The sequence below is a fragment of the Petaurus breviceps genome, unplaced genomic scaffold, assembly GCF_028583685.1.
Source record: "Petaurus breviceps papuanus isolate PSGF00001 unplaced genomic scaffold, PetGlider_PUasm1.0 175, whole genome shotgun sequence".
Classification (NCBI taxonomy): domain Eukaryota; kingdom Metazoa; phylum Chordata; class Mammalia; order Diprotodontia; family Petauridae; genus Petaurus; species Petaurus breviceps.
In genome coordinates, this window is record NW_027185764.1 from 43,881,922 (window position 1) to 43,907,075 (window position 25,154).

The 25,154-nt window shown below is 36.3% G+C and overlaps 2 protein-coding genes across 2 annotated transcripts in view; one reads left to right on the plus strand and one right to left on the minus strand.

The window, feature by feature from the left end:
• Nucleotides 1–25,154, plus strand: part of POLR3G (RNA polymerase III subunit G) — a 527,072-nt gene that overhangs the window by 318,098 nt on the left and 183,820 nt on the right. The window lies entirely within an intron of this gene.
• The window catches only part of CETN3 (centrin 3), a 34,871-nt gene continuing 24,867 nt past the window's right edge, over nt 15,151–25,154 (minus strand). Inside the window, exon 5 of the mRNA XM_069085079.1 lies at nt 15,151–15,571. Within this exon, the coding sequence (XP_068941180.1) occupies nt 15,528–15,571 (44 nt within the window). The 3' untranslated portion in view covers nt 15,151–15,527. The remainder of the gene's footprint in view (nt 15,572–25,154) is intronic.

The following is a 25,154-nucleotide window of genomic DNA, read 5'->3' on the forward strand; positions in this document are numbered from 1 at the left end:
TTCTCCACTCTGTTGAGTATACTCATGTGGTCCAGGTCCAGTTTGAGCTCAGAATCCCCATTTCAATGAAATAAGCATGAGCTATCTGAAAAGAAGCACGTGAAAGGATGAACTGTGTTTTAAAATTTTACCTATTTATTCCTGTTTTAGGAGTAAATAAATTACTAAACCATGAAAACCTACTTTTGAATCCTCTAGAAATTATGTATTATTCGTTTTGAAGTATTCTCTTTCTATAATTAACCAATCGCTGACATCACTTGCCTTTGATTTTGCTCCCTCAGCAAATGAACCACTAGCATTTATATTTCTGAATCTTTAAACATTTCTACTACCTTCTTATTTATTTTTGGCATTGTAGCAAAACTACCCAATTGAGCTGTTGCAGATTTTCCTTTCACATGAGTTGGGAATATTCTAAGAATTTTAAATACTTCCTTTTGATCTTGAAGGGACTTCCTTTGGTTTCATGACCCAATGATGAAAAGCATTCCACCATCCTTAGCAATTAACTCCCAGAAAGTCTAGGATAGAAAAGAACTGGAAATTTCAGCTTGGGCCAGCCACTATAAGATCTGATGAAAGTTTCAGTTCACAACATGGTCTGAACTATATTACCACCATCCTCTTATTCCAAAGGTCTCTGCCTCTAGCATCCAATCAATCAATTAATAAACATTTAACAAGTACCTATTATATGCCAGGCATTGTGCTAAGCCTAAGATACAAAAAGAGTCGAAAGTTCCTGCCCTCAAGGAGCTTACAGTCTAATCAGGGAGACAACATGCAAACAAATAAATAGGAAACAAGATATGTACAGGATAAATTTGTTGTCCAGTTGTATCTGACTCTTGATGACCCTATTTGGGATATTCCTGGCAAAAGAGATACTCAAGTGGCTTGCACTTGATTTCCTTCTCTAGCTCATTTTACAGATGAGGAAACCAGGGCAGTGAGTTGCCCAGAGTCACACAGCTTAGTAAAGTATTCTGAAGTCATTTGTGAACTCATGAAGATGAATCTTCCTGACTACAGGCTCGGCACTCTTTTCACTGTTCCACCTAGCTGCCCCCATGTACAGGATAAATAGGAAATAATTAACGGGGGGAAGGCCCTTGAATTCAGAGGGGTTAGAGAAGGCTTCCTGTAGAAAATGAGATTTTAGTTGAGATATAAAGGAAGCAAGGGAAGTCAGTAATTGGAGCTGAAAAGGGAGCACATTCCAGGCATGTGGGACAACCAGGATGTCTGGAGTTTAGAGATGGAGTTGTTTTTTTTTCATGGACCAGTGTAATGTAATGCCAGCATAGGTGCTCTCCATTTTATTCAGTGACCAACCAAGAACAGAGAAGATCAAAATATGACATCATTCAAAATATAGCATTTACTAAGTGTGATTAAATAATCTCCAAGTACTACCCCACCCCAGGACCTTCCATTCATTCAATCAATTACAAAGTCCCTGTTCTAAATACTACTCCACCCCTAGGCTGTGCCTTCATTTAGTCCACCACAAAGCCCCTCTTCTCAAATGGAGATTAGTTTCCAAACATAAGTAAAGTACATTCATTTGTTCAACCATAGAACACAAAAAGGTCAAAAGTTCCCCACCCCTGGATCACAATTGAATCTACCCCAGAGTTACAATCAAGTTTAAGCACAGCACTTAATACGCAAATGGAGGTCTTTTCTTCATCTTGACAAGAGGCAAGTTCTCAGCAATCCTATTCCTGGGGAGACAAGGCTTAGCAAGGCCACAAGATACATTGCCAGTCTCTTCATTAATTCATCTTCTGTCTGCAGAACAATCCTAGAACCCCTGAAAACATTAGCAAAACCCTCTCCCAGGATTTCTGTAAACATACAACAAGAAAATCCTTCTTCAGGGCTTCTGAACCAACAAAAAGGTTCCCAGACCCCTGCAACAACAGCACTGCCCTTCACCAGTGGACAGTATTCACTCTCTGTCTGCAGGACAGTCTCAGGAGCTCTTAGCCAACAGCCAGGTTCCAGGACTTCTTCAACAAAAGGACTGTCTTTCACCAGTGGACAAATCTGGCAAAACAACATCAAAACAGACAGACAAAGTACCAGCAAAACAGCCATGTCTCCTCAGTCCTTGGCAGCTCCGGGGACAGGTCTCAAAAGTCCAGGGCGATTCAAAGTGGCTCTCCACAATCCTCTCAGTCTCTCTCTCTCTGTGCCTCCGTGAGGGTGCTGCTTCCAAAAAGTTCTTCTGCCTCTCTCTTGTCTCTCCAAATCTATGTCACCAGCTCCTCCCAGTTCAGGACTTTCTTTTCACATCAACAAGTCCATCCCACAGGTGGGATTAACAAGCTCTGGGTTTTAACACAATCAATTTGAAAACCAAGCCAATACAGGGGGATCTTTATATTCCATTACTATCACAACCAGACAAGAGGCTAATGTCATCATATTGAAAAATGTGTGGCAGGGAGTACAATGTAAGAAGACTGGAAAAGTTAGGAGTGGGGCTAGATTATGAAGGGCTTTGAACTCCAGAGAATTTTGTATTTGCTCTTCAAGGCATTAGGAAGCCACTGGAGTTTATTGAGTGATATGATTGATATGATTGGGCTTGTTTGCATTTTAGGAAAATTGCTTCAAATCTTTATTTCCTCAGTCAAAGTTGTCTTTCCCAATCACCACTTTGATCAAGCCCCTCCATTCAGTCTTATAATGGATTCCTGATGCACTGACAGTTACAACTTTCTAAGCCCCAGTTTCTAAAGCACTCTACCAAGACCCCAATGGTAATTTTCCCTTTTTTATCTTATGCCTTCCAGGCCATCCCTGCAACAACTCTTGAGCAAACCTTCTCAGTTTTCCCTTTCTTAGCCCAAATTCCCACCAAGTATTCTCCTACCTCCAGATTACCACACACCTTCTCTCCCTTTCTTCATTCACCATTGTACTGCCTTATAATATTATTTGATCTTCATATATGTATATCTTGTCTCTACAGATTCCTTGAGAGTAGGGAATCTGTCATACAATTCTTTGTATCCCCACACAGGATATGGCCCAGTCTGTCACACTAAGTTGGGGCTCAATAAATATTTCCTGATGGCTTTTTTTAAATTTTCAGATGTCCAGTTTCTTAGAAACCTCAAAAACTGTAGCATATATAGATACACATTAGAAGCAATTTACATAAATTAGGTTATACAAGGACCTGATAATCCCTCATCATTCCCCTCCATCCTAAGGATTGTAGAACACAAATATTAGATTGAGAATGAATCAATATCCTACTTTGGGGAAAGAATAAGAGATGATCCTGAATTTGGCTATTCGAGGGGAATTAGGAAATACATAACTCAAAGATTTGGGATTTTAAAAAATGAAAAAGCAGAACAACGACAATAAGTCAAGGGAAAGAAAGACATCTTTTATATGGGAAAAGAAACAGTTGCTTTTAGATTACATGCATTGCTTTGTAGTCCTTACCAAACTCTTAATACAAGTTTATTCCTTTTTAAAAAGTACACCTGGGGGCGGCCAGGTAGCACAGCAAGTAAGAGCACCGGCTCCAGTGTTGAGAAGACCTGGAGATCGAATCCCGGGCTCAGACACTTAGCACCCACCCAGAAACACCTGGCCATGTAACCTTGAGCAAGTTACTTAACCCCAATTGCTTAGGGGTGGCCAGGTGGCTCAGCGAGTAAGAGCACCGGCTCCAGTGTCGGGATGACCTGGATCAAATCCAGGCTCAGATACTCAGCACCACACCCAGAAATAATAACTGGCTGTGTAACCTTGAGCAAGTTACTTAACCCCAATTGCTTAAAAAAAATAAATAAATAAAAAGTACACCTGAGGCAGCTAGGTGGCTCAGTGAATAGAGCACTGGCCCTGCAGTCAGGAGGATCTGAGTTCAAATCCAACATCAGACACTTAACACTTACTAGCCATGTGACCTTGGGTAAGTCACTTAACCCCAATTGACATGCCTTCCCCCTCCAAAAAGCAAAAAAAAAGGACACCTGAAATGAAGCAGGCATAAAAATGAAGAGTGAGAAGAAGTGTGGTATAGGGCAAATAGCAAGAGACTGAGAATCAGGAGAACTATGTTGTTGTAGCCCTTGTTCTGCTGCTACATTTTTATAGTGCTTTATGGTTTGCAAAGCTCTTTACAAATATCTTATTTTTATCCTTACAATATGCTGATCCATTCAGGGCCCAATGACCAACTAGGGCTTGGTCTGGGATTTATGGTTGGCCAATCAATGAGAGCCACAGTGATTCAGGGTTAAATGTGTGTGTAAAATATAAAAGACTGGTTAATACTAAACCATTCCCAAAAAACTTCCAATCCTAAATATACAACATAGAAAACTAAAGAAAGATCTGGTCTCACTTTTGAATCCTTTTTTTTCTCCTTAGTTTCTTTAAAATGACAACTTACAAAAATATGTAACATTTTCATTTCTAGAAAATCTGCTCAATCTTATTTCTTAAAATTCAGTTTCTTGTGCATATGCCTAATAGATCCATGTTCTTCTCTGCTGACAATTTTAACAGAATACTATGGCCATTTCAGAAAGAGAAGGGAAAAAAATGGCCAAGGCAAGGAGAGCAAAGGATTCAAGCCTTTCACTTAGAGCAGAGCAGAAATATTTAAACTTTTTCCCCATCCCTTAGGACATAGGTCCCACCTACTGTGCATTTGAATAATAGGTTTAAAGGAGAAAGCAGGCAGGCTGGCAATATACAAGAAAACAGACAAAAGTCCCAGCAAGGTGTTTTCATATCTTTCTTTACCCAATAGGTGATGAGTCAAATTCAGTTTGCGTCTGAACAGAGTAGTAGATTTTTGATTAGGGACATGAGAGAGGTGGCAATTCACCAAATTGAGGAGCCTAAGGAGATGAAGGAGGAAGTGAAGATAATGCATCAGGTTGAAGGGCACAATCAGGAAGAGAGAAAAGCAAGTCTAGCAGGGCACAGACATGGAGAAAAAGCAGTGCCTTCCCCAAATCCCCATGCAAAACCCACTATTCAAATGTACAAAGATTATAGCCTATCACTTACCTCTCCAAGAAGAGAGGGGCCAAGCAAGACACAAAAAAACTTTTGTTTTTTCAAAACAAAAAGGAAGTTCAATTACAACAGAGTATAACTCTGTAGCTCTGGATTGGAGGCTTTTTAGACAGAGTACGGATCAGAAAGACTGTATCTTCCTCTTTTATGTTCAAGCAAAATAGTTTTCACTGGACAATGTATCATATAAACATCAATTCACCCCATTACTTGCAGTCACTGTACAGTAACGATGCTTTAAATTGGCAGGTGAGTGAACAGGAAAGGGTACAAGAAGTATATCTGTGGGTCAGGGAGAATAGCTTATTTCAAAGGGGAACAATAGCTGAAGAGCCTAAAGAACCAACACTTCCTGGCCAACATTCTGATGCTGCCAAACTCCCCAGTGATTTCTCTTTGGCCAGCTGATAGGAATGGGATATGGTGAAGTTGTTAAAGAGATAAAGACACAGATCCCTTAAAAATTGCTTGGTTTTTCTAATTATGTAAAAAATTCACTTCCAAACATGAAAAGTACTTAAAGTAGAAGAACAGTTACAGAAACCTAGAAGAATGGGGGGAAAGCCATTAGTCATTTCAGTAATTCATAATAAGTGTGGTCACACAGAGGGTCACACAGAAGCGTGTTATTAGCACAGATGACTCTGCACAGCCCTCCCTCACTTACCTGCATGTCATGGCATCACCTCTCTAATGTCATGGTTCTCTTTGAGAACCTAAGACAAACAACAACCACCCTGGGAGATAGGTGCTATATTAGCCATCCCACAGTTCAGGAAACTTATGAAGAGACTTGCCCAGAATCACACAGAGAATGAGCACCTGAGACTGAATCTGAATACACGTCTTCCTGACTCTAGGTTCAGCATTCTGCACCACCTACCTGCCAACTAGCTATGTGACTTCTGACAAGTCACCTCAACTCTCTGAACTTCAGAATACTTATCTACAAGAGAAATGGACTAGATGATGACTCTAAGGCCACTTCTAGTTTGGAATTTCTGTGACCTGGGTTCTAGGGCTAGTTCTGATACCAGCCATGGGATCTCATGCAAGTCATACAATATGTCTCTGCCTTAGCTTCTTCATCTGCAATAAAAAGGAGCAGTCAGATTACATCTCCTCTAAGGTCTCCTTATCCCGTGTTTGTCTAAGATACTTGGAAACCCGATGAATATTTTATTTCCTTAGAAAATCATGTAACTATTTAATATTACTACCATTGTGTACAAAAAGAAAACTAAGAGGACTTAGCTTGTGGTAAATTCTTTAGGTCTGTCATTATTCACATATTTCATGTTGAGATTTACTGAAATGAATAATAAAGTTAATAAAATGTGAACAAAATTAAGATAATTTCGAGATATATCCAAACTTTTCTAGCTTATGAGACTAGCAGAACCTTTGGGGTACCAGGGTCACCCCCACATCAGGATGTGACATTAGAGCAGGATTTTGGTGGAAAGTATAAGTAGATAAGATAAATGAATGCTTAATTTAAAGAGATTAACTTTTTGTTGGGCTAAGGGACCTTAGAAATTCCAACTCCTTCATTTTAGAATTAAAACACTTGGCATATGTACCCAGAGAAATGTGAATTGTTCAAGGCCACAAGGCTATTCAGTGGCAGGATCGACAAATTCATTTCTTAAATAATTTGTTTCATTTTAGATTTCACTTTATATACTCTTTTTAAGCAATATGCTCTGCTAAAGGTGTTTAAAAGTTTCAGTCTAGTAAATATGAAAGGTGAGCCTAGGTCCTAATAGTGAGCAAGTAAATATCTAATCTTGTAAATATAATGGCTGCCAAGTAAACTTTATCATTGTTTTAAAGTTAGTATAAAGCCAGTAGTTAGTTTGAGAAAGTTGGTTCTCTGTCAGCAAAAATAAAAGAGGGAACTGGGGCTAAATTACGCTGGGTAGTGAAGTGGCTTTACCTGATTATTGAGAAGGGGGAGAAGGTAAGAGTATTTATTACTATGTATCCAGGCAATTTTTGTCACTGGAATTACTATACTATATTCTGTAGGTTCTACCCCTAAGTGGAGGCACCACTTATACAGAGGTGGGGAAATAAGCAGATCCCTATCTAGGAGGCAGAAAAAAATGTGTATGTTCTCACTGGTCCTTCCATATGTTTGCCAGAATAACTTAACTAATGGGAATGAGAAATGGAACCAACTGGGAACACCAATTCATAACTAGAGTCAGTAAGTCTGGAGATATATGCTGTGAAGGGTGTAGATCTCCAGACTCTTAGGCATTTGTAGATGTAAAACTGGATATAAGGAGCAGAACCAGGCAAACAGATCCAATTAGTAGAATTTGCTTGAGGCTACTAGATCAAACAGAGATCACTGAAGGCAAAAATTTCACAAAGGATTCAGGAAGTAAAGGTTTCTGGGCAAGACAGAGGGTAGTTTCAGTAGTCATGGAAGTTTTGAGAACTAAAAAGAGAAGAGTCCTTACTTGTTGGCACTTTGGGAAAACAGGCCTTTCCCAAGCCATCTCAAGTGGGTTAGGGGTGAGGTATCCTAAGCTGGGTGATTATAGGAGGAAAGTTCTTGCCTAAGCTCTGCCACACCCCATAATTGAAAGGTAGAGAAGCAAATTATAGAGGGCTGAGAACAGCAGCCTTGGCCAGCCAAGAAGGTCGCAAAGGGGAAAGAACTAAGTTAGTAACAAAACAAAGACCAGGAAAAAGAAAGTTAAGTAGGAGTGAACTAAGTAGAGTCCAGAAGTTCACTAAGACAAATAGCTTGGAGTAGATACTGAAGAAAAGGACTGACTATTAAAAATCTTTGTTATCTGTGAAACAGTATTTGTTCTTATAACACTCACTGCCACTGCTGCTGCCACCAAACCTGAAGTACCTGTCTCACATTGTTGTGGTAAGAATCAAATAAGGGGTGGCTAGTTGGCACAGTGAATAGAGCACCAGTCCTGGAGTCAGGAGGACCTGAGTTCAAATCCAGCCTCAGAAACTTAACACTTACTAGCTGTGTGACCTTGGGCAAGTCACTTAATCCCAATTGCCCTGCCTTCCCCCCTCCAAAAAGCAAAATAATGATGATAATAATAATCAAATGAGATAACTTAGATAAGGTGCTTTTCTAAATATAAAGCTCTATATAAATGTCAGATAATAGTTCTTCCTTATAGCACTCTTAGTAATTTTTTTTTTTAGTAAATTTCCTCTTTTTAATCATGTTCTATTACTGGAAAGAGAGAGAAGTGTAAGTCAAGAGAGAGAAGTCCTCATGGCCTTTCCTATGGAGGCTGTCTTGGGTTCAGATAATCCCAGAAAGCTAGCAGAAATGATGACAGCTAATAATCATCAGCTGAGACACAGCAGTAAACTAAAACCCAGAAGAAAATAGGGTTCTGGTTAAAGAGTATTGCTATTGCCCCTGTGGCAATACAACTGGTCGTTTTAAACAGTTGAAAATCAGTGAGAAAGGTGATTCATCCTATGCAAGGATCTGTATTTCTTTTAATCACTCTCCAATTATATCTTATTTAAATATAATACTTATGTTAATATTAGTTAATATTTATGCTTAGCTATTTTTAAATTTAAAATATATGTAATTAGGTGGGAAAACATGCTAAATTCTCTCCATCAGCTTATGCCATACAGAAGACACCACCATCTATCTCCTCACAGTTTACTTGCTGGCAAAATATGAAGAAGTAAATAAATAACCTCATGTGGAGCCAAATAAACATCAAAGTGCCCCTGGTTATTTCTTTCTATAATTTACTCGCAAGTGATTTGGGGGAAAAAAATCATCTAGTTTAGAGGTTCTTAAACCTGGAATCTACAAATCTGTTTTTTAATATTTTGATAATTGTATTTCAATATAATTGGTTTCCTTTATTTTCTTTTTTTTTTTTAAGCAATCGGGGTTAAGTAACTTGCTCAAGGTTACACGGCCAGTTATTTCTGGGTGTGGTGCTGAGCATCTGAGCCCGGATATGATCCAGGTCATCCCGACACAGGAGCCGGTGCTCTTACTCGCTGAGCCACCTGGCCAACCCAGTTTCCTTTATTTTCTTATGTATTTTATGCATTTAAAAACATTATTCTGAAAAAGGGTCCATGACACATAAAAGGCTAGAATTCCTAATCTAGTTCAATCCCCTCATTTTACATATGAAGAAGTTGTGGCTCAGTGAAGTTAAACCAAAGTCAGGAACCTGAACTGAAGAGACTGAAGCTGACAACATCAATTAAACTGCACTTTACGTACCAGGCCAAAAAAAAAAAAAGGGATGGGGTCCTCTTCACAACATCGTTTTTTTCCCCATAAGTTCAGAAAAAAACAAAATTACAGATCACCCAAATGGCTCATAACGGTGTCCATTAGCTGCTCAAAAATTATCCAACAATAACTAATGTGATAGGCCAGAGCTCCCCTTTATCGTGGAGGTTAGTCTAGTTTTCCTAAAACCAAAGGGAGTTATCCCCCAGGTGCCCTAGAAGGCTCTGACTCAAGCTAACTATTGGCAGTTTTCTGGTATGCTCAGGTCATACTGATTTCACTTGCAATTCATCTAACAGCATGAAAAGACCCATACAATTTGGTTAGTTACCCCATATTTTTCTCTTATTCTACTTTCAGAGGCTATTTTTGTCTCTGAAGAAAGACAGGTGGGAGATGAGGATTCTTATCTGCCTTATCTGGGTATACATCCCAACTCCTGCTTCCAGGAATCTGGAAATCTACCCCCGCTTAGGAAATTAGACCAAATACTAGATGAGGAAAATGATAGGATCATAGTTAAGAGCTAGAAGGGACCTTGGGGGTCATCTAGTCCAAAACCCCGTCATTTTACAGATGTAGAACTAAGACTTTGTGAGATTGGGACTAGTCCGGAGTGATAAAGCTATTAAGCATCTGAGACAGGATTCAAATCCAGGACTTCCCAAGTTCAAGTCTAGAGATCTATCTAAAATGTCATACTGCCTCTTCAATTCAAAAAAGTTTAAAAAAAAAACTGGGAACTCTTTTTTTCAAAAACAAAAGTGACATGCCTAGAAAGGAGGGTAAAATGGCTAAACTGGGGAAACAACAGAATGGGTGTCAGCACCAGGCCATAAGCTGCTATCTCTGCAGCATTAGCAAGGAAAAATACTGCTAATGCCACAGAGAAAGAGAAATTGAGGTAATGATGCTGGGAAGTCATGAAGAATCAAGAAGGGGAGCCAAGGAAGCTTACAAATAAAGATGACCTCAATCTTCTTAGTGAAATTAAAGGATAAATGACGGGATGGTGAACAATGCAGCTGGGGAAAAAGCCAAAACGATTGAACAACTAGTGTCAGGAATGATCTGATCTAGGGAACTAACATGAATAGAAAAAAACTTGAGAATCAAGAAAAGGACCCAGTTAATGCTGTGTGGCATAAATTTGTAATGGATACTGTATTAATGCCCCACAGTCCTAGTGTGGAAACAAGGAAATAATATGGTATGGGTTACCTAAGGAAGATGCTTTGCATATCTGCAGGCAGAAGATTTTAGGTTAGTAACTGGTCAAACATTAAGTCGGCAGACCACGAAGTCATGGCTAGGAAAGGAGGCAAGGAAAAATCAGAGCTGAACAAAGCTGTAATGGGAACCTTTTTTAGCCCCCTGTGCTTGATTACTGATCCTTCTCAAGAATACAAGATATATGAATAAGCAAAAGGTCAAGTAAATGTTAATCTGCATATTCACTAATGTAGCATGTTTTCAAGTTAAAGAGCTCGGAAGAGGTAAGAAATGCCATGTACTTAGACCATGGATGGGATGAATGGCACCTTAAATTTACTATCTGTTTCCACCTTACATTCTTGGCCTATGAGTGACCTCATTGCCAAAGTCTTTCATTCCAAAAGTTGCAGGTATAGATAAGCCATCTATAAAGCCAAGGAGCAGGTCCTCATCTCTATTTTACAAGGTCAGCCAGAAATTCAATCAACTTCTCTCTCCTTCCCCCTTTTTCACATTCCAATTTCAATTGGTCCTTACCCCCAAGTTTTTGTTGACTTTAAGGAACTACTAGAATCTTAAGCAAAAATCCTAACAGTACCAGTAGAGTAAAATATCCCAGAAAGTTTTACTAATTTCTCCTGAGTTTTCACATACAATTTCAAATTACAGTCATCCCAGTTCCCATGCTTCCATGTTGTCTTTCAATTAACTGTGAAACATTTGGGTAAATAAAGAGGTATCCCAGAGCCTTTTCTTTGACTTATTAAACTCTCAGTTGTCATCACTTTCCTTCTCTTTTCTCCCTTCTGAGACAGTTACTTGAGGGAAAAAAAAACTGCCCAGCAACAAAAACTGTGATTCATTATGCTGACTTGTTATATGTGTGTGTGTGTATTGCCTTAAATTTGGTTGGTTTTTCTTCTTCACTCCCTTTGGGAAAGGCCACTGTAAGCCTCCATTTAGGGGAGATCCTCCTTCCCTGAGATGAACATATGTATATGTAAGGATTTCTGTGCCTTCTCTTTTGGGACATCCTTGAGGGAAATCCTGCTGTGCTTTTTCTGACAAACTAGGTTGGTCCAAAGTGTAGTAGAAAACCCATAAGCATCTTCTGCCTAAAAGAATGTTTTGGTACAGATCACTCAAATAGGCAAACCAGTTCGTTGAAAAGATTTGTACAGATTAACTTTTAAATTTTCTATTCTCTAAATGAAATATATTTAGTTAGAAAGTCTTTTGTATTGGTGATATTTGTGTTTGTGTATATGTATATTGAGACAAGTGCACCTGTACCTACATACCTATACTCAAATGATAGAGCCTGGATATATAGAGACAGCTTTATCTCTTGTGATTCACAAAGTTTCTATATCAGGTCTTTCCTGGTCCCTCCAGGTGCTCGTGCCTTCTCCTCATCCATTTAAAAAAAAATTATCTTAGGGGCAGCCAGGTAGCACAGCAAGTAAGAGCACCGGCTCCAGTGTTGAGAAGACCTGGAGATCGAATCCCGGGCTCAGACACTTAGCACCCACCCAGAAACACCTGGCCGTGTAACCTTGAGCAAGTTAATTAACCCTGATTGCTTTAAAAAATATATATATCTTGTAATACACACATATGTATGATTATGTGCAAAGGCGTAATATATTTGCATATACACGCATATAGAGATGTAAGTATGCGTGTATATCTCCAATAAGTGCCCTCCACTACCTTTCCTCTCCTTTTAACTCTTTGCTGTCTGTCTTCCAACCTTGTCGTTCCTAACTGCTCTCTCCAAAGTTACCAAAGCTCTGTCTGGGGCCCTCTTCTCTTACCCCTCTCTATATTTTTATACTATCTCTAAACCATGACTTGACTACCGGTACTTTAAATGTGAGATTCTCATTCCGTGAACTCAGTGAATGTGGACATAGACAAAGTACTAGAATAAATGAATCATGTCAATCTTTATATTCTCAATCTAAATGAAGCCATAAGATAGAAGGAAACTGTAGCTGACAAGTATTCCTTGGAATGACAAAGGAATCAGTGAGTTCAAAGGCTACAAGAAATATCACTTCACAGGGTATTTCATCTCATATTGCAGTACACATGCAGTGTTGTTCAAGTAAGCATTTGCAAAAAGATAAAAACTATAGCTTTGGGCAAATCTCTTCTCTACTTGGGCCTAAGATTCTTTATTTTTAAGATAGAGGAAAAGGAGGAAACTGGACAAGATGTAAGGTTCCTTCCAATCCTGACATTTTCTGATTTAAAGATAATTTCTATCTTTGCATATGAGTATCTGTCTGATTTTGTAATGTACAGTACTTCAAATGAAATGATTCTGCCATAAGATATGATGAACTGGGGCGGCCAGGTAGCACAGCGAGTAAGAGCACTGGCCCCAGTGTCAGGATGACCTGGGGATTGAATCCTGGGCTCAGACACTCAGCAGCCACCCAGAAACACCTGGCCGTGTAACCTTGAGCAAGTTGCTTAACCCCAATTGCTTAGGGGCAGCCAGGTAGCTCAGTGAGTAAGAGCACCGGCTCCAGTGTCGGGATGACCTGGGGATTTTTCTGGATACTTAGCACCACACCCAGAAATAACTGGCCGTGTAACCTTGAGCAAGTTACTTAACCCCAACTGCTTAATAAAAAAAAAAAAGATATGATGAAATGGCTACTTTCAGAGGAAACTGGGAAGACATAAGAACTGATGCAGAACAAATGAATAGAAATAGAATAATTTGTACAACATTGGAAAAAAAAAGTTGAAAGACTTTAGAACTCTGATTAAAACAATGACAAACCCCAAGACCAAAAGACTAAAGATGAAACAGGCCACTCACCTCCTAACAGAGTTGATAAACTTAAAAAAATACAGGAAGGAACATAAATTTTGGGGCACAATGTGGGAATTTATGTTGTTGAACTTTGTATGTTTATTTCTGTTGTTGCTGTTGTTCAACGGAAGAAAAAATGAGTTGTGAGGGGGCAGATTACAAATGCATTTAAAAATATAAAATTCTCACTATGTGTTAGGTGTCAGGTACTGTGTGGGGTAATACCAATGCAAAGATAAAAATTAAACAGTCCCTGCCCTTAAGGAGACATACTGGAATAAGATAATGCAAGTAAGATTTTTTAATGTCAACTGCAGTTTATGAATTGATAAAGAGATTCTCTTTAGAATTCAGTAAAAAAAATTCTAAATTAAATATATATGTATACATATACATACATATGTTCTATCTGTATCCAAAGATATAAATATTTGTACTTTGATACTCTGTGCCTTAAATGCAATGTTAGGAATAGTTGAGGATGAAATATTAGAATATGGGTCAAGGACAAGGAATAAGATAGTCCAAAGACTCATAGACTATATAGGTTATATAGTTGTAAACACCAACTCTTGTTGTAAATAAACACCATCTTTTGTTGAAGAATCAAAAGGCATTGGATGTGAAGAACATCAAAGAACATCACAAAAAGAGGAGGTACTTAATAAATGCTTACTCTCTTTCCTTTCTCTTTACAGTATCACAAAACATCACAAAAAATTAATTACATTTTTAACAGAGAAACAAATCATTATTGATATAACAGTAACCACTGACTTGTTAAAGTGTACTCTAAAATTATCACAAATACCAGAATAAAAATGAAATTTAAAATATGGCATGTAAATAAAATAATTCCAAGCTAATCTATTTAACCAAGTTATTGGTTATATGGAAAGTGAATGAGAAAAAGGATGTTAGCACTAATTAAAATAATTCCATATGGGAACCTTAACCAATAAATCAGCAGCCACAGTAAAGGTGACCAAAAAAGTCTGAGGTTTGCCTTAGTCAGCAAACACTAAAACTCACTTTACAAGAAGAGAAATATAACATCCAAGAATAAGAGTTTAGAATAAAAGCTTGTTTGTAAAATCTAATGGAGAAAGATAGTGAAAAAAAACCTTTTAAGTAGTATCACCTCATGAAGCTGTGAAAGCAAAAAAGGGAAAAATCAGAAAGTTTAGTTTAAGAACCAACTAAACAAAGTCATTCCAAGGGCATTTAAGGACAAAACTGGAAATCAACAAAAATATGAAATATGGGAAAATTCTGTAAAAGGTTGTTTTTTTAAGTAAACTTTTCAGCAATAATAAGAGTGAAACTATTGTGCTTAAAGTCTAATATCAATCCTTAATGTGCCTATAGAAATAGTAATGTCACTAAAAAAAACAAAGATAGGAAAACAAGCTGGACAAGATCAAGAGCACACAGGGGAAAGCCCTCGTCCTTGCTAGAGGCAACACAACAAGGGACTGATTCCCAAGCTAAAAGGCGAGTATGAGAAAAACATCACATCAGCCAGATATAAAAATAAAACTCTACCACATTTTAAATTGTAGACTCATATAGATAGAAGATGTTCTAGTTTAAAGATAATTTGTTATCAACAAACATTTAATGGTGGACCTATAAGGTATTAGAAGCTAATAGCCAATCATCAATAAAGGATTTAAAATTTAATTATTCTGATGAAAGAATACATGAATAAACTCAAACATAATTTTTAAAAACTATAGTTGGGTCTTAAACACAAATCAAAACAAGTTATAAATATTAATAAAATAAATCTTTTATTAAAATGAAAGTCTAGAAATATTTTACATTAAAACCAAGGTCACAACTAAATTAAACAACTTCAAAACAATTCCCATAACATGATTTAATTTTAAAACTGTATATAAAGTTATAATACAAATGGGCTGGTACTCAAACATTTTAATAACAACATTTTTGTCATCTAGGAAACTTAAAGATATATAAAATAATGAAATTTCATTACAATAAAGTATTTATTTTGGTCCTTTTGGAAAAACTAACTTGGGTTGGTTTTTTTGCATGGCTCCAGGTGTGAAACAGACTACAAGGTGATAACTCCAACATGTATAGCCACTGATGCTATTTTTAAGTTCACTTTTTTCTTGCAGTTCTTTAAATGTCTCCAGTCATAATAGCGATGAACTCCTCCTGATTTACTGTGAAAGACAATACAACAATCAGAAGAATGATTAAAACTCATGACTTTTTAACAGGATAAGAAAAATATCATAAAGCTAAATAAAAAAGGCATGTGATACGTAAATTAAAAATGAAGAGATAATAGTCTTTTCATGCTCTGTTAGCAAATCAACATGCCTATAACCCCAAAAAAATTCTGAGTGTGAAATACAAACAAAAATTTTACACAATAAAAACCTCACTAGATATGCCAAGTATTATGTTTATTCAATTTAACTGGGGACAATTTGTAAAAAGACTTAATGATAGGCTATTATGAAAATAAATGAAGCTAAAGCAATAAAATACATATAGGAATTAAACAAATGTTCAATAATTTACCTTTATAAAATGCTTTGCAATTTACAAGGCACTTTCACATATATTATCTCAGAGAATCACTGATCAGAGTTGGACCCAGTCTTAGAAGTCATCTACCTAAAACACGAATTCCCTTTAGGTAGTTACGTGGTGCAGTGGACAAAAGTTTGGGCCTGGAATCAGGAATACCAGAGTTCAAATCTGACTTGAGTGACCCTGGGCACATCCCTTAAACTCTTTTAGCCTCAGTCTCCTCATCTGTAAAATGGGGATAACAACAGCACTGACTTCTCAGGGTTGCTGAGATAACACTGCACAGTGCCTGGCACAAGAGTAGATACTTAATAAATGCTTGCTCCCTTCTCTTTCCCTGACAAGTGACCATCCAGCTTCTGCTTTAATACCTCCAATGGTGACCAGGAACTCTCTAACTCATGCTGTAGTTCATTCCATTTTTGGCAGCTAGAATTGTTAGGAATTTCTTCCTTCTACTAAGAGGAATTAGATTTTGAAATTATTATACTGTAAAACTCCTTGAAGTCAGGGATGGAGTAATTTTTCACCTTTGTATTTCTAATTCCTGGTATACGGCACTTTTGCACACAGTAGGTGCTTAGTAAGTTTGTTGAAATGAAAGTCACCTACCTGTAACTTCTGAAAATAAAACTCTATTGACATCTTTTGTTTTAATATCACCTACATTTACCAATGTAGCCCTTAGGCATCCTCTATAACAAAGGAAAAAAAAATCCCCAAACCAACACACAGCAAAAATCTGACCATTCCATATATGCAGTGTTCCACACCCATGGCCCCCAACCTCTGCACAGAGAGGGTGGGAAAGGAGGAAGCACTTTCTCATCTCTCTCCTTTAGGGTGGTTTGGTCATTAGAATCTCACAGCATTCAGTTTTGATAGCTCTCCTAGAGGCTGTTCTCGCCATTTCCATGGCTGTAATCACTGTATGTTTACTTTCCTGGTTTTACTTACTTCACTACTGCAGTACTACATGTCTTTTGATGATTTTCTGTATCCATGATATTCAACATTTTTTTTACAACACATTACACTCATGTACCAAAACTTATTTAGTCAATGCCCAATTGATGGGCACACTCTGTTTCCAGTTACTTGCTACTATAAAAATGAGTACAGCACTGCTGTCAATATACTGATATATATATATATATAGTGCCTTTCTTTTTATCAGTGACCACCTTTAAGGTGAATCTCTAGCAACAGTATCTCTGGGGTCAAAGGAAAGGAATATTTTAGCTGTCCTTTTCATCTAATTCCAGATTTCTTTCTAAAACAATTGACCCAATTTACAATTCAATGAAGAGTGCAACTTTTCTCTTTTTTTTTTCTTTTTGGAGGGGGGAAGGTAGGGCAATTGGGGTTAAGTGACTTGCCCAAGGTCACATGGCTAGTTTTCGTGTTAAGTGTCTGAGGCTGGATTTGAACTCAGGTCCTCCTGACTCCAGGGCCGGTGCTCTATTCACTGTGCCACCTAGCCGCCCCATGACCATCTTTTCAAACCCCTCCAACACTATTCCCCCAGTCTTTAATTTCTTCGATTTGTTGACTTATGAAGTAAAACCTCAGATTTGTTTTCTCATTTCTTTTATTGAGAAATAAGTGAGAAAATACTGAAAGAGAAAATTGGAGAATTCATTCATATAGTTACTGGTTTCCAATTCTTCTTTTGAGAACTGTTTCATTCACATCCTTCAACCACTTACCTATTAGGAAATTGTTTTTGTTTACCTATTAGGAAATTGTTTTTGTTTTTAGATATTTCTTTTGGTCACCTACATATCTGGGCTTTCAGACTCTTATGAGACATATCTAATACCAAGGTTTTCCCCCAAGTCCACTGCTTTCCTTCTTGTCTTTATTAATTTTGTTCATCTCCTTTATCTTATTAACTGTGTTTATGAAAAAGATTTTCAATTTCTTATGATCAAAATTATCTGTTATGTATTTTATGATCATCTCTCCTGTCTGGTTAAGAAGTCATGTCCTACTGTTAACATTCCTACACAAGAAGATGATACTTGTAACTCATAAGAATGCTCTCATTATTAGGGCAGTTAGAAGGAGTATATATAGATAGAGGGCACAGGTATGAGTTGAATATGATGGGATGATATCTAAAAAATGTAAAATTAAGTGGTGAGAAAGAAGAATGCACTGGGAGAAAGGGAAAGGCAGAGGTAGAATGGGGTAAATTATCCTCACATAAAAGAGGCAAGAAAAGAGCTTTTATGGTGGAAGGAAAGATAGGGGAGATGGGTAAGGAAGGATTGAACCTTACTCTCATCAGAATTGGCTCAAATAGGGAATAACATACACACTCAGTTGGGTATAGAAATCTATCTTACCTATAGGAAAGTAAGAGGTTAAAGGGATAAAAAGGGGGGGGGGGGGTGATTTGGAGCTGATAGAAGGGAGGGCAGATTGGGGGAGGTAGTAGTCAGAAGCAAAACACTTTTTAGGAAGGAAAGGATGAAAGGAGAGAGAAAACAGAACAGGGTGGAGGATGAAGGGAAGAAATACAGTTGGCAAACATAACTGTGAAAAAATTTTTGAATAAAGTTTCTCTTGATAAAGACCTCATTTCTCAAATATATAGAGAACTGCGTCAAACTTAAGAAAATAAAAACCATTCCCCAATCGATAAATGATCAATCTTTCAGATTAAGTAATCAAAGCTCTCTATAGTCATATAAAAAAATGCTCTAAATCAACTACTGATTGCAGAAATGAATTATGAGTTACTATCTCACACCTATTAGATTACCCAATAGGTCAGAAAAAGAAAATGACAAATGTTGGAGGGAATGTGGGAAAATTGAGACACTAATGCACTATTGGTAGAGTTGTGAACTCATTCAACCATTATGTAGAGCAATTTGGAACTATGCCCAAAGGGCTATAAAACCATGCAAACCCTCTGGCCCAGCAATACCACTACTAGGTCTACATCCCAAGAGAAATTTTTAAAAAAACAAAAAGGAAAAGCACCTGTATGTACAAAAAATATTTATAGTAACTCTTTTCTGGTAGCAAAAAATTGGAAATTGAGAGGATGCCCATCAATAGGGAATGGCTGAACAAGTTGTGGTATGTGATTGTAAATGGGATACTACTGTGCTATAAGAAATGATGAGCAGGTTGCTCTCAGAAAAACCTGGAAAGACTTACATGAAATGATGCAAAGTGAAATAAGTAGAACCAAGAGAACATTGTACAAAGTACAAAAATACTGTAAGATGATCAACTGTGAAAGACTTAGCTATTCTCAGCAATACAATGATCCAAGAGAACTGATGGAGTCTGAATACAGATCACAGCGTTTTTTTTTTTACTTTCTTTCTTTTCCTTGATGTTTCTTGATCTGTTTTCATTTACAACATGACAAATATTTGCACAACTATACATGTGTAACATAGTAAATCACTTGCCTTTTCAATGATGGGGATAAAGAGGGGGTGAGAGAATTTAGAACTCAAAATTTTAAAAACAAATGTTAAAATTTGTTTTTACATGTAATGGGAGGGAAAATAAAATACTAAATGAATAATTTAAAAAGAAACAAAAAGCAAAAATTAAAAATAAAAGTCACATTCTACTCAAAGTTTAAAAAGGTTCTCTGGTTCTCTTCTAGTGTTGTTGCCCTTATTATTTTTAACTACATAGCTTAGCTTACTATTCGGAGGTTACATATCCATTTTGAATTTTTCACTGATCTAAACCTAATTTCATTTGGACTATTTCCCAGTTTTCCCAACAATTCTTGTCAAATATTAAGTTCTTCCCCAAATGATCTGTGTTTTGGGGTTCATGGTGCACTATGTAATTAAGTTCAAATATTTTTTATTTTTCCTTATCTACTTATTTTCCATCTTTGAACTTGGACAATAATTAGCAATTGAGGTTTGTTAAAATGCAAATTGTGTATACCTTTAACTTTCAGTCATTTCCTTAATCTCTCATTCTTACTGCCATCCTATGAAGCAGGATGCACAGGTATTTTAAAGCGAGGACCCAATTTCACAGGCAAGAAAAAAAATGTAAAAGAAATTATTTATTTCAAAGTTACTAAGTGGGAACACTGGGATATGTACTAGAACTCTTTCTACTAAACCATGGTTTACTTCACTACTAGTTGGGGAAAAATATACTGCTCAAAAATAATACTAGACAAGAATTCATTTGTGATCAGTACATTATGTATATGTGAGCATGTGCTGATAAAAGTGCTAGAAAAGTCTGGTTTCTTAAGGAAACTTAACCAACTTATAATTAATGAACTATCAAAAGTGTTCAGCAAAATCTTTGTAGTTATTTTTGAAACTACCTTGTATCTAGATTAGCGAAATCCTAATTACTGAGATTTTCCCCTCCTGAATCACTGCCTCCTCATGGCAGGGACTTGTTTAACTCAATGAAATACCCAGCTATGCCATGCAGGATTACCCAAGATGGACAATAATAAAGAGTTCTGACAAAAAGTGATCCATTAGAAAAGGAAATGGCAAACCACTCCAGTCAGTATCTTTGCCAAGAAAAATTCATTGACTACTAAAAATGAAAATGATAAAATGATGAAAGATATGCTACCAGAAGATGAGTCAGTCCCTCAAATCAAAAGGTGCCCGATACATTACTGAGGAAGAACAAAGGACAACAAGTAGCTCCAGTACTAACCAAACAGCTGGCCCAAAGCCAAAAGGAAGCTCAGCTGCTGATGTGTCTGGTGATGAAAAGAAAGTTCAATGATATAAAGATCAATATTGCATGGCAACCTGGAATGTAAGATCTATGAACCAAGGTAGGCTGGATGTGGTCAAACAGGAGATGAGAAAATTAAACATCAACATCGTGGATATCAGTGAACTTAAAAGGGGAATGGGTGAATTTAATATCAGCCTTATAGTCAATAAAAGGATGAGAAAAACGGTACTTGGGTATAATATAAAAACTGAGAGAATGGTATCTGTTCGAATCCAAGGCAAATCATCAACACACAGTAATAATACAAGTCTATGTTCCTGCCACTGCCACCAAAGAGGCCACATATTAGTTCTAAGAAGACCTACACATCTTCTAGAAATAACACCCCAAAACAGAGATTGGAATGCTAAAGTAGGAAATTGAGAGTTAACACGCAAGTTTGGCATGAAATGAAGCAGGACATAGACTAAGAGAGTTTTGTCAGGATAACTCACTGGTCCTAACAAACACTCTTTTCCAACAAGAGAAGAGAGCCTCCCAACTCTTGCAAAGAGGAGGCAGAACAGAAGTGAGATAAGAAGCACATATTTTCAGACACGGCCAATGTATTACTGGCTTTGTCTGACCAAATTTGTTTGTTACACAGGAGGTTCTACTGGGAAGGGGTTAATGGGCAGTGACAGTGATCTAAAAAAAGGAACATCAACAAACTTAAAAAACTAATGATCATTGCAAAATTAATATGAAAATTATTAATCAAAGGTACATATAAAGTGTACTTATTTGTAAATAAGAACAAGACAGAAATCTAGGAATAAGGTGATAACAGCCTTATTAAGTTTAACCAAAGTATCTGCTGTTAAAAGAAAAATTCAGTAACAACCAAGGGACCTCAGAAATTTATCCAATATCCTCATTTTACAGAAAAAGAAACTGAGTCTGACTAGTAAAGTGATTTATTCAAGATCACATGAGAACACTGGCAGGAATAGAACCCAAATCTTCTTTAAGATTAGTATTATTTCCAATACACCACTGTCTACTTTTTAAAAATTTTCATAAAAAGGAAGCCCATGAGAGTAAAATGGCAAATAAATTAAGTGGTATATTCCCTATTGTTAGAATATTGGGTATTTAATGGACCCTAAAAAATAAGATTTAGTCTTTTAGGCATAGCTTGCCACCATCACAAATCATTCCTAGCAACCATGGTATAGTACAAAGAATATAAAACCAGAGCTAAGGGACCCCAGTTCTAATCCCAGGATTAGGGGGAGAAGTAAAAACATCTATAAGACATCATCCCTGACTTAAGGAGCTTACAACCTAGTGGATGCCAGCCTGAGTGGTATAAATTTAAATAGGGTAGAACAACAAACTATTAGTGTGGTGAAGAGCATGATGAAAGTATTGTTTTACACACCAAACAGATTTATGAATAATTTGTTCAGCAAATAAAAAGCAAAGCACAAATCCTTTTTTACTCCAAAATCAACTTCTTTCAATCTTCCATAATTGAGAAATCTTCAATATTTGGATTTTAAATCAGATTTGATATGGGAAGTTCTAAAATGACATTTTCATAATGTGTTTAAAATATGTTTCTTTTCATAAAGTGCATCTAAAACATTTTAATGTATTACGTGAACACAGGCAACAAGGTGGTATCAAGGTTAGACTTGCATCTTGCCTCAGATACTTACTAGATACAGGACCTTGGGCAAATTACTAAACCTGTCTGCCTCACTTTCCTCATCTATTAAACTAGGATAACAACAGCACCTACTTTAAAGAGTTATTTTGAGCATCATATAAAGATAGTAAATGTAAAGCATTTTGAAAACCTTAAAGAGCTACATTTAACTACATTTATATATTAATGGCTAGCTTTATTTAGTGATTTTACATCCCTCAATGAGAACATATACTTATTTCAAAAACAGAGATATAAAGGAAAAGTAACCTCCAAAGTATATGAATACTTTTTACAATTTTGATTTACAATTTGATTACTACCAGAATCACTCAGTTTCTTTGCACATTTGATTTTATATCACTTTTATGTGACAACTGCTTGTTTTCAAATCTTCCCACTGCTAATATGCCAATGTCTTCCCTTTCTTCTTCCTTGACAAAATTTTATAAATTTGTCATTTCACTAGTTCTTAACTTAATAATGACTCATTTATATACCATTTTTCAGTGACCCAAAGCTTTACATATATTCTCATTCAATCTTTACAACCACAAATAGAAAAAATATTTTCTGTTTTATAAATGAGGAAGAAATTCATTCAATGGACTGTAAGTGGATCACAAAATCTTAGAATTTTAGAGCTAGACAGGCCCTTAAGTTTCATCTAGCTCAACCCTTTCATTTTACAGATAAGAATATTTTATTAAGCCACAATATAGAGCTAAACAAATAGTATCCAAAAAAAAGTTAATCATTTTATACCACAAGATAGCCACTTGATTTCAGCTTTTTTTCTATTGCTTTAGTTTCCAAAAGATTAAATTCTCTTCAAGAGGAATGATACAGAAGCATGTTACTCACTATCCTAACAAAGGACAGATGATGGACTCAAGATGCAGAATTAAACATATTTTGGGATGTAGCAAATGGGTGGATTTGTTTTGCTTTACTATGCTTATTTATTGCAACAGGTATGTTTTTCTCTATTTGGCAGGAGAGGGGAGCTATCAATAGAGCTGCCTCCCCGAAAAAGGAAGAAGATGATCATTGAAGAATTTTTTTAATGCCCAGAAGAGAAATGAAGCAAGTTCAGAAGGAAGAAGAGACAGGACAGCTTTGAAAATAATATACTACCTTCATTATATACTTTTTAACAGCAAGCTTAAACATAATAGAGATTTATGTTTTCACAAGTAATCCTTCTTCTATACTATTTTGCATATGGAAATGATTTTGGCATGTGTTGTTAAGTTCAAAATATTTAAAAATAAAATTTTAAAAAGAATGACCTTTTTTATTTTACATAACTTTCGGGGTTTGAGAAAGATTCTGTGTCAATATCATGTTTTATAATTATAACTTGTTACTATGTGCTAAAAACAGATTTTTTTTTTCGCTTTACTTTTCACTTAACTCCTCATTCACTATGTTTTTAACACCCTACAAGACAAAATAGGAAAAAAAAACACTATTTTTAAATTTCTCAATATGTTCTATATTTTAAGAATTTTTTTAAGGATAGAGGAAATTGGTAGAATATATAGAAAAACCAACAACTGCTTTAAAGATTAGAGAATAGAACGTATAAGGAAAAGTTTTAAAAAATACTAGGATTTCGTTTGCTAAGAATTGACTTTATCAACTTTATGTATATGAAGCATTGTTGTAAAAAAGATGTCTAGATATCTCCAGCTACAGAAAAAAATGCACTAAATATACAGTAAAAAAATTATTAGATACTAAAACTTGACAATGAATCAGATTCCTAAATCATTACAGAATTTCATTTCCTGAAGATCTTTGAGAAGAAGCAAGCATCCATATCCACTTAAATTTGGGTTCAAGCCCACATACAAGAAGAAAGGCCTAGACCATTCCATTTATGATGAGAGTAAAGATAGGAGAATCAATCTACTAGGCAATAAGAATGTGTGTGTGTGTGTGTGTGTGTACACACACATCTGCATTTTATGCTGCAACCAATGGCTTAGAAAAAGTAGAGTTGATGCTATTTGCCTTTAAAGTCATACTACGTTCAAAGAAATTATATGGGGACTACAGAAAACAATCTGTTGGTAAATGCGATATTAAACATTTTAACATGTTCATCATACTATAAGATCATAGAAGAGCTCAAACCTATATTTAAGATATTTAGATGTTAACACTGTCTCCTTTTTTATTTTCTAATTTTGCTGTAATCAAAGTATGAGTTAAGACTTGGGGTCATCTAGTTCAACCTGTAACCTAACAAGAACACTTACTACAATATTCCTACAAGTGGTCATCTAGACTTCACTTGAAAATTTCTAAAGAAAGAGATAGGGATGGGTAGGCAGTAAGACACCTTCTCAAGGTTACCCTTCTCCACAAGTGGACAGCTCCAATTGTTATAAAGATTTTTCTCATATCAAGAAAAAATTTGCCTCATTACAAATTCCATCTACTCTTCCTATTCTACCGTCTAGGTCCAAGCAGAACAAATCTCATCCACCTTATACAATTAAATAAAGATATCTCTTAACTCCCCACACTCCAACCAAGTCTTGTCCAGGCTAAAGAGACTCAGAGTCCCTTCCACTAATCTTTGTATGATATGGTCTCAAATAAATCAGGGAACATATAGTTTATGTAGAAGAAAGTTCTAAATTAAGTTTATGAAATTGCATCTATTAAACCTGGCTAGTTTTAGAATTTAATTCAAGTGAATCAATATCATTACACTTGAGCCCTAAGTCACTACTTTTGATTTAAAATAAAATTTTTTAATTCCTTTAGGGAGTACAAGAATTGCATTTTATTTC